Here is a 14,044-nt window from a genome sequence, read left to right as displayed (position 1 = left end):
TACCCGTTGCTGGGCGCCCGCATGGAAGGATCGTTCCGATTCTCTAGAAATGTTGGGAATCAGTAGAGGTTACAACCGCTTGATTTCTTCTGTCTATTTATGAAATTATAATCACCTTCACGAAATACCTCGCTCAATCTCAAGTCTTGTCAAATCTTGCAATATCTGCCACCTTTTGCCAGTCACATCGACTCCCCAACTGCAGCCATGCGCCTTCATCAACCTATCAAAATGCACAATGCTTTTGAGCAAGAGCACCTTGTCCGCAGAGAGTAGTGATTTGAGCTTCTCTCTTTGGACCTAGCTCTATGCTCAAAAATCATCGTGCATTTTGCAGCTGTGTCAGTGACGATATTTCGATCACGGGAAGAGTGTTCTTATTATGCTCCATGAGCACCCCTATTGGTTATCTTGCTCTGCACAATGGCCAGTCGTTGGTCCAGGTAAGTCAATCTCTTTTTCACTCTCACTCGAGGTCCTTCCATTCTCATCGCCTATTATGATGCTATTCATGCAACTTTACTCCATTGTACGGTAACAATGCCCTGCTCTATCTCCTATTCATCCTCCTATTGTGTTTCTACTCTATCATTTTCTCAAGTATTTCATCACTTCCCTGCTCTATTGTTCATAATAGCTTTCAACAATCGCTATGTTATACGCCATTGGTATAGCCATGCTCCTATTCATGGCTATGCTATTGTCAATGTAGACATATCCCCCCTTCCATTCTTGCGTCCTCCCTCTTTCTTTGCCTTTCGTCCAGTTCTGTTGATCCATTTGCCCCCTTTTTTCGCTCTCTCTCTCTCTCTCACCTTCGCCATACCACTCGAGCCGGTCTCGATTCGCATCAGCATACACTTTGAGCAGGCCTCATCGCACCACGCAACACCATCATCATGATCGAACAGACAGCAGCCCAGATCGACGCCTTGGTCACCCGCGACATGATTTGGCTCTCCGACTCCAGCCTCCCCCAGCCAAGGGTCTACTGCCCTACTGTGGCTGAGATCAGGGAGACATGCCGAAGATCAAGGGAGCTTCTTCGTGTCAAGTGGGACTTCCCTGCCTCCCCCCCTCCAGCTGCCATTGTCGACAACGACGATGATTATCCTAGCAGCGATGGTGGGGACGAGAGTCTCGTGCCTGACGCCAACTCGTCAGTTGAGGACTTGTCTTCTTCGGAGGATGAGTCCGATGATGACGATGTTCTTCCCCGTCGCGTGGCGTGGAAGAGCCCTGCGCTTCCTAGGATAGGAACCGTGGGTGCTGGTAAGGGTAAGGGGCCCTCTTCGGTTGGTATCGCCCTCGCCGGTACCGCCGAATGGCAGCAGGAGGTCATCGAGGACGACGATGAGGAGGAGAAGAAGGACGACGACGAAGACGACGAAGACGACGACGACTATGCTCCTGCCCGCCCTTCTCGCCGGGCGGCAGGCAAGCAACCTGCAAGGATCTCGGCCGCACCAGCTCCCACCATCTCCTCTCGCAAGGCAAGTTCCTGGTCCGATGCAGAGGACCAGGCTTGCATCAAGCTCATGAGGGAGATCTGCACGGAGAAGAGACACGCCGCCATTGCTAGCACGGAGAAGCGCTTCGAGGTGGTCGCCGATCGCATGAAGCAGGACCACGGCTTCAACCGCACCGCTTCTGGTGTGAAGCTTCAGTGGAACCGCAGATTGCGGGCCATCTCGGGGTTCGAGGACCGTGGAGAGAAGAAGCACTCTGGCTCTGGACTCACGACCTCTTCGCTCGCCAAGGGCACCAAAAGTGGCACCCTCGCTGCCACCTCTTTGGTCGCCAGCACCGCATCCAAAGGCAAGACGGTTTCTGCTTCGCCTGCTCAGTCCAGTGGGACATCAATATCTTCTGTCCGCCAGGGCAAGAGAAAGGCTCGTTTTGTCGACAGCGAAGACGAGGAGGACGACTTCGTTCCTGCAGCAAGACCCTCCAAGCGTTATCGCAGCTCTTCGGTCATTCCTTCAACTCAAGACAAGGCCTTTTACGACGTCTCGAGCGAAAACATCATCACAACACCAAGATCATCTCGTCCCAAGCGCAATGCCACTATCGAAGCCTCGGACGATGAGGAGATCACCATGAGACCATCTCGCAAGCAGCACTCAAATACCACTGCACCTGCCAGATCATCACGTTCAAAGAGAGCTACTATCATCGAAGACGACGACGACGAAGAAGAAGTTACAGCAGGACCCAGAGCATCAGCCAGATCAAGCCACCATAAACGCAGATTCACCGACATCAACGATGAAGACGAAGAGCAAACCTCATCAGCACCTGGACCCAAGCGACACAAGATGTCCGATTTCAGCGCAACGGCCAGATACAGCATCAAGGACGGTCGCCTACTCACAAGAAAGGACACAGCTTATTGGAACAGCAAACAGCATATCATTCGTCGTGTCGATGACGTCCCAGCACCTGCTCCAGAACCTGCTCCAGAACCTGCTCCAGAATCTACGAATATCGGCAAGGCATACTGGTTCGGGGTGCTTCGCAGACGTCAAGAGGCAAACGCCAGGCTCAGAGAGGAAAACGCACGCAACCAGGAAGACGACTCTGAAGACGATGAGGAGCCTGTCGTCAGCACAGCAGACAAGGCAAAGAAGAACCGCGAACTTCTCAGAAACAAGTCATCTTCGGCAGCCAAAGCTTCTGCCCGCCATTACTCTCCTCAGCTCTCTGATATCGCCGAGCAATCCGAGAACAGTGTCAATGAAGAGCCAACCGAGAACAACGTCAATGAAGAGCCAACCGAGAACAATGACGATGAAGACAGTGACTACGCTGGTGATGCTGAGGATCAAGAGCACGACGCTGCTGCCGAAGATCAAGAAGACGCCTCTGCTGCTCAGCTCGCTGCCGATGAAGAGCTCGCCAGAAAACTGCAAGTTGAAATCAATGGCACAGCACGTCCTCGTCGTGGCCGCGGTTTCAACTGATGCTGCCGCTGCTTTTGATTGCTTTCGAGGAGGATTTTGAGTAGGAAAATCTGGTGGAAAAAGAGGAGTTCTGAACACATTCGCATCAGAAAGAAGTTGCATGGGAAGGAGTGCAATACATGGAGGTTCTCACGATTTAATGTTTACTTTGTGGTTTGAGGTGGTGGAAGATTTTACGATGGAGACGAAGCATTAGATACCCCCTTCTGACGATTGATGATGAAATGAGAATGGAAGCTGGTCTTCCTTGCCTTACCGATATGTTCTTGCCAATTTTTGCGACTTACTTGACTTGGTGATTTTCGTGATCGCTCTTACCTTTTCTATGTATGGCTTCGACTCATGAGAAGAGGATCCTGTCAACTTACGAATGTCCCTTGGAAGAATGTCGCCGTCGCCAACCTAGAGCAGAAGGTGCAAGGTGTTTCCCGACTCTGACGCTCAAGAAAAGTCAGTAAACTCATTCTCCATGACCCCAACCTCTTAAGATAAAAATGCTTTTTCGCGGCTCTCCATACTCGCACGCGTCACCCAAAAAAAAGAGTCCTCACCACAACCCAACCTCCAACCTTTTCTCAAAACTTCAAAAGGAAAATGGTGGCTTTTCTCTCCCAACGTCATCTCGTGTCGCTTATACACGTTATAGTGTCAGGCCATCGGAGGTACGCGAGAGACAATAGAGCTATTTTATAGCGGTCGTTCGTATGTACATCGAGATGGTGGCTTCGGCTGTTCAGGAAAACGGAGTGAGAGATTCTGGGAGTTTTGTGGTTTCTCGTCAATTGGCATTTTCGCTTCTCATACCAACAACAACAGCACTGTCTTGGATGTGCTCTGTTAATGACACATCAGATGCTGAGCAAACCGATTTAGACATTGCAAGACAAGCAGCGATTCGTTTGTGATGAGAAGGGGGCCTTGGGCAGGTGTACGCGGATGCGGTCTCCATGCACGTGCGTTCGGGATTCTCGCTGACATCGACGATCGCAACCTATCGCGGCCAGGATCATCGATCTCAGCATCTAACAATCCGCTTCCCGCCTAGCTTCAGGTCCTGTCGTAGTGTTGCAGCTGTTTGGTAACCAAGCGAAACCTTGGACAGACAGAAATGACAGGGAAGGGGTGTGACGAAATGCAACAGCCATCATAGGATAGCATCGGCGATGTTGATTGTTAGGCGCGTTGGCCTTGCAAGCCACTGCCACGGCGATGGTATTGAGTAGTAAGGTAGGTGCTGGTGGGTTTCTCTTTCCCATTGCTGATTCGTTCCTCTGCTTTTCCCCTCTTGCTCTCTCATCACACCAGTCTCTCGTTTCATAGACAAAAGTCCAGCAAGATCGTCACCAAAATGGCAACACCGAGCATCTCACCCATGGAGTCCACCACTTCCTCCTCATCAACAAACTCGCACAAGACCTCGACAAGCTCGCTGAACCCGCACCTTGAAGGCGGCTACGACTACGTCTTCCCTGCCCACAAGAAAACAACCACCTCAAACACGCAAGGCCTCTCCGAAAACACAAAGTCGCTGTACAAACAATTACTCCACCAAAAGCCCTTGATGCCTGCTCTTTCGGACGACCACACCGTACTTTTCTCAAACGGACTGCAATGGCTTCTCGACACAGCCACCGAGACGGAAAGAGCTGCTGCTGATAGAAAGCGAAGAGAAAAGAGAATGGGAGCTCCTCTGACTGAGGATGCCGTGAGAGCACTTGACAGCAATCCTCGTATCAAAGAGCTTGGAGACTTGGACAGTGTGAGTGCTGCGAGTGTTGATCGGGCACGTATCGATGCTTGGGTAACCGAGATGGATGCTGCGCCCTGAGCTACCAATGCACCAGCACGCAAAACACGACAGATCCAGTTCTCGGCTCCGGCATTACTGCCACCAATCCTCTGGAGCCGGAAGCTGGCGAGACAGCTCGAGACAGGAAACAAAACCCAGATTCTCGCCCACAACTTTCGGATACCAGACTCAAGAGTCAATCTCAGCAAAAGTCAAGTTTGACCATCACCACGGAACTGCCTCCGTCCAAATACCAGGGTCCCGACGACTCTCGAACCACCTATAAAACAAGCTCTTCTGAGCGGGACTGAATCCTTCTCTCATCAAGTTATCTTCGCATTGATTTCAGCACCGAGCTGTTGTGCCGTGTTCTGCCTCTCCGTCATCACCACGGCCGCGCAAGCCAGCAACGGACGAGCATCGCGTCCCTAACCGTACCGTGCTTAAGGGAGGATCCCGCGCTCACGGTACAGTGAAGGGGACGCCCCATGGAAGCAATGCAGCGTTTACTACCACAACTTGCGTCTGGAAGGGCGAGAACAAACCCCTAAGCCACGTAGAGTTCGTGGCCGTCGCGGGTTCTAAGACCGATCCCACGACCACGGTACTATAACATTGAGGCCTCACGGAAGTAACGCAGCGTTCGTCGCCATCGCTTGCGTCGTGGAAGTGCGAGAGCAACTTAAAGAAACATCTTCTCGCTCCCTGTCGCCGGGCCAGGTCACCACCGAGAATTTGACAAAGACGTGCGAATACTTACTGGAGGCCATCACTGATCTGAAAAGCATCATGTCTTTTGACAGATATGGTTTAGCCTCTGGTTTGTTCGATGAGAGTGAGGAAGAAAGGGGGGAGCTCTCGATGGATGGTCTTTCAGGTTCGAAAAGCATTGTGTCCTTTTGCAGTTGTGTTTTATTTAGTCTTTGGTTTGTCCGATGGGAGTGATCGTTCATTCCAAATTTGAAACAACATGTCTGTTTCCCACAAGGAAGGAGTTTTCTACAAGATAAGTAGACAGATACAACACAGCACTTCCAAACAGCCAAATCAAAGTGGTGATACATTCTGATTACAAGTCATAATCTACCACTTCTTCATAAATCTCTCTCCAAAAGACCTTGTGATAAGTCTAGCTACAGAACTTGGCTCCAAGTTAATTCTTAGGTCTCTTGGTAGCAGTCTGAGCACTATCGCTCATGACACTGGCATCTCTCTTCTGACCAGCCTTTGCCTCATCATTCTCTTCCTTGACACCGCCACTGTCTTTTCCTTCCTTGACCTTCTTTTCGGCCTCCTTGACTCTGATTTCCTGAACCTCTTTGTCGGCGACCTTACGCATGTCCAAGAGCAAATGCACCTTTTGCATCAGCTTTTCAAAGTCTTCGATAACGCGTTGGGTGGGCAGGGGGATGATGTCAGGGATGCGGAGGTGGTTGAGGATGGCGGAGATTTTCTCGTTCTGGGCGTTGGTTTTGGCATGGCGGGCGCGGTGCAGACGCTCAGAGGCGAATGAGACACCACTGCTGAGGCGGTCGTGCTGGGTGACGAAGTAGCGTTGAGCGGAGTGGGATGTGAGGGCGCGGGCGGTGGGGTCTATGCCTGTGCCTGAGCCGCCAGCGATGGAGTCGCGACCGCCTGCCTTGCGGGCACCGGTGGCACTGCTGATGCTGTCGCGGTGACCAGAGGTTGCACCTGCGGCAGATTGGATCTGTGCGGATGTGTTAGGACCGCTGCCGGGGGTGTCGTTTAGGGCCTTGAGTCTGCGGTCCTTCTTCATGCGGTCGGCTTGGAGGAGTTGCTGGAAGAGGGAACCCAATTGCTGCGATGTGCTGTATTGCGCTCCTGTGGTGTTGCTTGTTGAGGGATACTCGAGTCTATCGCGGATCTCCTTGCGTTCATTCTCCAATTGTTGCTGGCTGATCATGATGCGTTGCAGTTCGGCTAGCAAGACATTCTCCTCGTCGACCTCGAGTTGCGAACGGCAAAGATGGCCCGAGACAAGCTTCTTGCGCGAAGTTTCCTTTACGGGGTCGAAACCAGTCAAGGTGGAGTACAAGTTGTACTGCTGGCCGGTCATGGATGAGATGGGCGCTTCGGCGACTAGAACCTTTGCGCTGACGGAGTAGTAGCGAGCCTTGAGATCTTCCATCGAGCGAGATGTCGGTTCCGGTGCTTCTGCACCTTTCTCTGCAGGCTCAGGCTGGTATTCGTAGCGATCCCAGATGACGGCCCATTTTTGACCGTATTCCTTCACAGTTTCCAGCAAGTAATCCGTCTCTGCCTTTGTCCAACTCGAGTCTTGTAGCTGGGTATCGTACAAGGACTGATCGTATGTGGGAGTCTCGATCTGGACGTTGTATCTGGCGTACTGATATTCCTTCTCTTGCTGTTCAGGCTCGGGTTGTTTCTCTCCATCGGCTTCCGACTCTGTTTGGGGCTGTTGTCCAGATTGAGGGCGAGGTCTGGGAGTAATTTTGCGCTGCCAGTGGTGTAGAACAAGACCGTCCTCTCTTGCTGAGTTGTTGAAGGGTTGCCATTCCCAGGGAGCGACTTTTTGAGATCTTCTAGGACGTTGCTTGTATTTGGGTTGGACCTGAATCATAGCAATCGGTGGAGCGCGTTCACCCATCAAGGCCGAGACCTCACGGGCAATTCCCTTTTCCACTGCATTCAATTAGCATGCGGCGCATTGAGTTGGGCAGAAATGTGACTGACGTGAACGCTTCTCGACCGTCTTATGCTTCTTCAAAGGCGGCGGACGAGCGACATCGCCCGTCAGACCCAGCATGTCGCGCATATCCTGTGCCGACATGTTGAACTAATCCGTGGCTGTGAAGGTGGAATTAATTGATGAGAATCGAAATGTCGTCGTCGCGTGAAGATGTCGCAGTTGGTGCTTCTGCGTTGCGGCGAGCGCTCCACACTTCTTGGCGAACGACCGCTGGAGCTGGCCTTCATGTTTAGGGGCATGTTGCACTGTTGTCCTTTTATCTATCACATCTTGTCTATCACGAATAACGACCCTCACAATGCACTCGATGCTGTTCTCGGTGCTTGCCTTTGCGGCTCTGATGCTGCCGACCCAGGCCCTCTACTTCTACATCGACGGCCCCTCCCAAAAGTGCTTCTTTGAGGAGCTCCCCAAGGACACCCTGGTAGTCGGTGAGTTCATTGTCCTGTCTATGATTTCTGCTCCCAGAATACAGTCCTAACAGAATAATCACAGGTCACTACACCGCCACACAATGGAACGAGCAAAGCCGTAAATACGAAGCCAACCCCGACATGGGCCTCTACATCAGCGTCGACGAAATCTTCGACAATGACCACCGCATCGTCTCCCAGCGCGGCAACTCAAAGGGCCGCTTCACCTTCTCCGCCGCCGACTCTGGCGACCACCGCATCTGCTTCACCCCCACCAACGTCCCCTCTGCCCAAGGCTGGCTCGCAGGCGGCTCCTCGGCCGGAAACATCAAGCTCGAAGTCGACATGGCCATTGGCGAAACCTCCCGCATCGAGAGCGACGACAAGCACAAGCTCAACGACATAGTCTCAAAAGTCAAGGACCTGAACGCCAGACTCAGCGATATCAGAAAGGAGCAGGTCTTCCAGAGAGAGCGCGAGGCCGAATTCAGAAACATGTCTGAGCACACCAATGCCCGTGTTGTTCGCTGGACTCTTGTTCAGTTGGCAATCTTGGGTGTCACCTGCGCATGGCAGCTTTCTCACCTTAGAAACTTCTTCATCAAGCAGAAGCTTACTTAGATGATGTTTTCTCTTCTTCAAAAAATGCTAAACTTTTTGCTATCCGTTACGCTTGATCTTCGAACAGAGTGACATGTCCATCATGCAGGAATCTAGAACATCCTACATCCTTCTTCTTTCACCACAAACCACGCCAATGAACTTCCATATCGCAGCCAAACAAGCTTGCTAGTAATAATTGGAAGTAGAAGCATTCTAATATGAGCAACCCCGTTCCCCAAGCTAGAGAGTGTTTTTGCATTAGCTATAAGTACAAGCACCCCCCTGCAAACCTACTTCTCCTCCAAACGCAAAGAACACTTTGCATCAATCACCATAAAGGACTACACCGTGAACTTCTGCCTTTTTTTTCTCTCATACTCCCGCTAGGCATCCATGTACCCGAAGAAAGCAATAGCGTCCCTGACCCGTCTGCCTTTTTGCTCGTTCCTCGTTCTCCGACATAAGGATGATTAGTATATGTTGAAGTCTGTCAACGCTTCTCGTCTATGTGTCGACTTGCTGGAAAGAGTATTCATTCGACACCTTGTTGAAATGCAACAGGCCTTTGGAAAAGATGAACCTTGGCCGCCGAGAGCCTGTTGCACAAAGATCAAGGTTTGGGGAAGAAGACTTTTATTACTGTGGTTCCGACGTCACCTCTTTATGCGCGCGCGGCCTTGTCTTTCTCTGCTTTCTCCCTTTCCATCGCCTCTCTTCTGCGCACGGCCTCTTCTCCAATACCCTTGACGCCCTTGACGCGTTGACGTTCCTCGTACAACTCTCTGCTCTTAAGAATGCGGTTGACGATGGAGTCTGAGTTGACTTGCGAGTATGGGTGTGAGGAGATTTCGCGGAAAATACCCATTTCCTTTGCGTCGGTGTAGAAGTCTTCACCAGGAGGTGCTGAGACTGTGGGGCCGTGGTAGACTGCTTGGACTGAGTAGGGTAATGATTCCAGGAAGGCTTTGCTGGGAACTGTGGGTGCCATGAAGATGAGAGACGAGATATACTGTGGTTTGTATAAGTATTGGGTGCAGATATGTGGGTTGAGACGATACTAACCTTGCATTGCAGGACACATAGACCACGCTCGAAAATGTTCATGATGGGGTAGTTGATACCCTTGTAATCGTTGATGTCTTCATCACTGTGGACACCTGTGACAACATAGATGGGACTGAATTCCTTGTCCCATCCGGTTTGCTTGGCTTGCTTCTCTTCAGTCTCGACGACCTGTTTGAGAAACTCGATGTGACCAGTCGAGAAAAGGTCAAAGCCACCATCAACGTAAATGACCTTCTGACCGGGCAGTGGTGAAGTTCCGTTGACCTTCTTGAGGAAGGAGCCATTCTGGTGGAAGTGTTGTTGGTTGGAGTGTGCAGAGCGCCAACTCCAGACTTCGACCAAGGGGTTGTTGCCAGACTCATCGGTCGCGTATTCCCTGATTCTCTCTTTCATGTCCTCTCCTGTGCTCTTTCTCTCCGTTTCTCCGCCTGGGCCTTCTTGGCCCTCCAGCAAAGCATCAAGGTCCTTGATGAAGTGTGATTTTGTGCACAGCAACATACGACCAACAAGATCGGTCGTGCTTATACCAGGTGTGCGCTTGACGACCTTGAAACGGCCGGCCTCCTTGACGAATCTGTAGCAGTCGTAGCCATTGGCATCTGAAGTAATGTCGTCTCCATGAACGACATATTTGGCGCCGTAGTGGGAGATCCAAGGTAGGGAAGTCACATAAGGGGCGTGAGGAATGGACTTTGTGGCCCAGCGACATGCGTCGACAGCAGCACAGCTAGACGAGACAGTTCAGCTTCGCACAGACACAGCCCAGTATGCAGCAATACGGAGTGCAGGAAATGTCGAGTATTTACCGTTCATCCAGAGTCATGACTGTAGGACCTTTGTTTTCGAGAATGGCCTCATCGGAGTGAACACCAACAAGAAGCTCGGTTCCCAGACGACGTGCTTGGAGCATGGCGCCAGCATGACCATGATGGGCAAAGTCGAAGCAGCCATCCACCCAGACGCGATCGTCGCTGATTGGGATGTCTTCTTGAGGGTCGACGGGCCACTTACCAGGAGCTGGAATGCTCTGCGAGACGGTCAGCGTCTCTGAGGTTTACGTAGGCGCGTTGGGCAATGAGTTGTCATCGTGTACCTCGGTGGAAGACATGGTTACGAATATGCTATCACTTGTCGGGTTGCACAAGAAGAGAGAATCGAGAGTCGAGAGTCGAGAGTCGAGCGAGTGAGCTGCACCTTCCCGTCAACATCAACAAGCACGTGGTGGGGCAGGCGCGGATTAGATTGAAGGTGGGGGAGTTTTGGCGCTCGGATGACGGCGAGGATTCCGTCTTGGATGATTGGATCCAGGGGCTCTGCGGAAACGATCGTTTCACCAAACCAAGTCCCTTCTACCACGTCTTTTGCCTACATCTAGATTCCTTGCTCGCGTGGGAGATTTGACACGCCAAGATAGAAGATTACTCTGGTTCCATGTCCTAGAAGGCTGATTTTGTAGTCATTCAGTAGTCGCAGCGCAGCACGGCCGGCCTCCTGTCGAGTACATCTCTCGATCTGCTTGATGCGTACTGCATACAGGGTCCACCCCTGAGTAATTGTCCGTTGGAACTTAGCAGGGCTAAAGAGTCTAAACGTCAAGGGGTCCAGGGACAAAGAGAGAGATGCCCGACCCGTCGCCAGCTCCCAGTGCTTCCATCTTTGGAAGGAAGCCGTCGCTGTTTTCAAGCAAGAAGTCGTCACGCAAGGAAAGCACTTCCATCACGCCCATCTCGCCGCCAGTCAGCGAAGAACTATCTCCGACAGCGCGCAGAGATTCGTCGGTCATATCGCTCCCTTCCTCAATCGCCGAAGGAGACATTCGTCGCAGCGCATCCCTTCGCTCCCACGAGTCGCAGTCGTCGATACATCACCACAAGGCCCGAGGCTCGTCCATAGCCGTTCCATCCCGCTCTCCCATCCGCCTGCATCGTCAAAGTCGTTCCATTAGTGCCAATGCCACTCACACGATCAAACCGCCCTTCAACACCACATTGAGTCCACAAAAGTCGTCGGATAGCTTCTCGCGCGATCGCCAACACAGTCTTGCTGAGCCTGTTCCCAAGACTCCCTTCTCCATGCTGGCCACTCCTTTCAGCCATGGTCTCAAGCGCTCAGAGACAGACCGTCCTTCGTTGACATCATATGCCACCAATGGTAGTTCCCTTAATCTGGTCCCGTCAAATACAACCCAAGCTCCTCAAACCAGCTTCGTTCCTGCCGCTCTCTTGAACCACATACATGACACATGCCGCAAGCGCATAGCTACTCTGGAGTATCTTCGCAAAGTGTGCGTCGCAATCATTTCTCCCTCCAAGTCCAATGCGCTGACAAAATCCAGACATGAAGGTCACCTCTACTACTTCAATACCCTCCTTTACACACCCTCCAACCTCAACCAACTTCCGTCCATGCACTACTCTAAGCTTGGTCGCCGTGCTTCGAATTACCTCCTCCTCGGTACCTCCATACCTCCTCTTCTCGATATGAACTCGGACAATCCACTCGACTACCTGCGTTCTCTCGCTGCTCTTCTCGCAGAGTACGATACTTATCAACAACTCAACAACCCCGATGGTTCAGTAGGTGCCCGTGGTCGCATGGGCGCCATGTTCAAGAGCGGCATGCGTGGTGTCAAAGGTCGCAGATCTAGCAGTGCTGCCATTGAGAGTCTTTCCGAATCTGTTGAAAGCGCCCAACTGGACTCCCTGCCTCTACCTCCCGTATCTTCTGGCAACATGCCGGAGTTTACCTATCTGCAAACACCTTCCTTGCCCTTTGATCCGGATTTCCACACCGCCTTTGCAACATTAGCGGATATCCTGATTGACACATACTCTGGAGTTGTCCAACTCCTGCCGAACACAGAGTCTGTAGGCCCCGGTGTGGGTGAAGCCTTTGGCAAAGCAGACAAAATTCTGCGCAAGGTCTTGGTGCAGAATGCCGTTCAAGAGCTGGGCGACACCACTCGCCGCGAAGTCCGTTCTGAAATAGGCGGACTCGGTAGACTGGTTCTAGGAGGGTTGATGTAATGATTTCTTCTTCTTCTGCATCTCGCAGGAGCACTTGCTGCCTTTTTTGAGAACGTCTATTAGAATAATGATTGGGTGGTTGTCTATCGAGCGATGGCGTCGGGAGTTTGATATTCTTCGACGGCCGAGAAGTCACGACTTCACGACTTCTCTTGTTTCTTGTTATATCTTTGTCCTTTCTATACCCCATTTTTAGTATCAATTGCACATCTTCAGACTACCTCTGACGTCGACGTGGAATTCCACTTGTCTTTGAAAGCTCGGTGAGTCTTGTTTTGGTGCCTGTCAAATCTTCCACCCACACCGCTTCTGCCTTGACAACATTTTAATTTTCTGCTTCCTCAAACATCGTCCATCAATCAATTCTCATGTATTGTCTTTGACGAGCAGCTCGAATCTTCGTCATAATTCCAGATCCTTGCAACACAAAAACGGTACCCGGAAGTATAACACCACCGCATTCACCATTGTTCCAGCAAGCTTCGGTTGCTCCATACTACGCAACCGCTGGCATTCCACGACGTCCACAACGAACAAGGCCACCCACATTTACAACATAAGGCGACCCATCTACACCTCTTCGCATCTTGCCAAACACTTTACACGAAACAATTATCTCACCAACTTCCGAATCACAAACAAATTACAAAAAAAGAAGAAATATTGGAATCGAATATTATGCCACTCGATATAATACACCCACACATCTCACACCACGACAATTACTTCATAATAAACCCAACAATCTACCGCACAAACCTTCTCCAATTCTTGCATTCCTGTTTACGGACTTCCAAACCCTCGACAGCGATATTTACACCACCTTCTCCTGCTCTCCCACTCTCGACCCTCACACCCACATCCCCGGACCCGGATATCATTCTCAACTCTGCCTTGCCTCTCGCACCTGCAATAACGCTTACGGCAGTGGAATATGTGGATGCGGGTGAGGTGGTGGGGAAACAGGATAGGAAGTTTTTGAGATTGCCGAGGGTGGGTGGTAGGAGGAATTGTGACAGGAGTTTTGGGTGTAGGTGTGTCAGGTGTGGGAGAAGGAGGAATTTGAAATTGGCAGAGTTGAAGAGAAGAAGAAAGAAGATTTTTGTTAGAGGAGGGGGGAGGGTGGGGAGGGAGGATGATGAGGGGGAGAGGAGCGAGATTGAGGGTTGAGGGGATGCGTAAGGTTGTGGGTTGTAAGGGTGGTTGGTATGGGATTATGGGTGTGTTGTGTATGAGGTGACGGGCTGTACGTGTTGATGATGTTTGGTCTTATGGTTTTTATGATTTTGATGATGTATGAGGATGATAGCGAGCGAGTGCGTTGATATGGATACTGTACTCTTGATTTGCTTTATACTTTCCCATGTGTGCTTTGTCGTTTGGTTTTTCTTGATCAAGCTGGTCTTCCTTTTTTCACATCGATGTGTACTTCTGTCCTTTCTTGGCCAGCATGG

General features: G+C 51.2%; 6 protein-coding genes across 6 annotated transcripts; 4 read left to right on the top strand and 2 right to left on the bottom strand.

The window, feature by feature from the left end:
* Positions 1 to 899: 899 nt before the first annotated feature.
* M438DRAFT_357778 (uncharacterized protein) lies at positions 900 to 2,963 on the top strand (the record flags this gene model as incomplete). Its single annotated transcript, XM_029907196.1, has 1 exon — positions 900 to 2,963. One exon carries the CDS (start codon positions 900 to 902, stop codon positions 2,961 to 2,963), a length of 2,064 nt encoding a protein of 687 aa, XP_029758042.1.
* Positions 2,964 to 4,311: 1,348 nt separating this feature from the next.
* Positions 4,312 to 4,791, top strand: M438DRAFT_337812 (uncharacterized protein; the record flags this gene model as incomplete). The annotated part of the gene is made up of 1 exon (XM_029904042.1): positions 4,312 to 4,791. The coding sequence occupies one exon, from the start codon at positions 4,312 to 4,314 to the stop codon at positions 4,789 to 4,791; it is 480 nt and encodes a 159-aa protein (XP_029758041.1).
* Positions 4,792 to 5,602: 811 nt separating this feature from the next.
* Positions 5,603 to 7,620, bottom strand: M438DRAFT_302148 (uncharacterized protein). The gene is made up of 2 exons (XM_029902119.1): positions 7,468 to 7,620; positions 5,603 to 7,416 (listed from the first exon to the last, which is right to left on the bottom strand). Exons 1-2 carry the CDS (start codon positions 7,562 to 7,564, stop codon positions 5,906 to 5,908), a joined length of 1,608 nt encoding a protein of 535 aa, XP_029758040.1. The 5' UTR covers positions 7,565 to 7,620; the 3' UTR covers positions 5,603 to 5,905.
* Positions 7,621 to 7,790: 170 nt separating this feature from the next.
* M438DRAFT_324098 (uncharacterized protein) lies at positions 7,791 to 8,867 on the top strand (the record flags this gene model as incomplete). Its single annotated transcript, XM_029903041.1, has 2 exons — positions 7,791 to 7,914; positions 7,979 to 8,867. The coding sequence occupies 2 exons, from the start codon at positions 7,791 to 7,793 to the stop codon at positions 8,515 to 8,517; spliced, it is 663 nt and encodes a 220-aa protein (XP_029758039.1). The 3' UTR covers positions 8,518 to 8,867.
* Positions 8,844 to 10,792, bottom strand: M438DRAFT_367714 (ethanolamine-phosphate cytidylyltransferase). The gene is made up of 4 exons (XM_029907984.1): positions 10,658 to 10,792; positions 10,371 to 10,591; positions 9,562 to 10,291; positions 8,844 to 9,508 (listed from the first exon to the last, which is right to left on the bottom strand). The coding sequence occupies exons 1-4, from the start codon at positions 10,670 to 10,672 to the stop codon at positions 9,161 to 9,163; spliced, it is 1,314 nt and encodes a 437-aa protein (XP_029758038.1). The 5' UTR covers positions 10,673 to 10,792; the 3' UTR covers positions 8,844 to 9,160.
* Positions 10,793 to 11,183: 391 nt separating this feature from the next.
* Positions 11,184 to 12,590, top strand: M438DRAFT_337808 (uncharacterized protein; the record flags this gene model as incomplete). Its single annotated transcript, XM_029904041.1, has 2 exons — positions 11,184 to 11,848; positions 11,900 to 12,590. 2 exons carry the CDS (start codon positions 11,184 to 11,186, stop codon positions 12,588 to 12,590), a joined length of 1,356 nt encoding a protein of 451 aa, XP_029758037.1.
* Positions 12,591 to 14,044: the final 1,454 nt, after the last annotated feature.

Source organism: Aureobasidium pullulans, assembly GCF_000721785.1.
Source record: "Aureobasidium pullulans EXF-150 unplaced genomic scaffold scaffold_17, whole genome shotgun sequence".
Taxonomy (NCBI): Eukaryota; Fungi; Ascomycota; class Dothideomycetes; order Dothideales; family Saccotheciaceae; genus Aureobasidium; species Aureobasidium pullulans.
The sequence above is the reverse complement of the archived record's forward strand: the minus strand, read 5'-3'. Positions and strand labels throughout refer to the sequence as shown.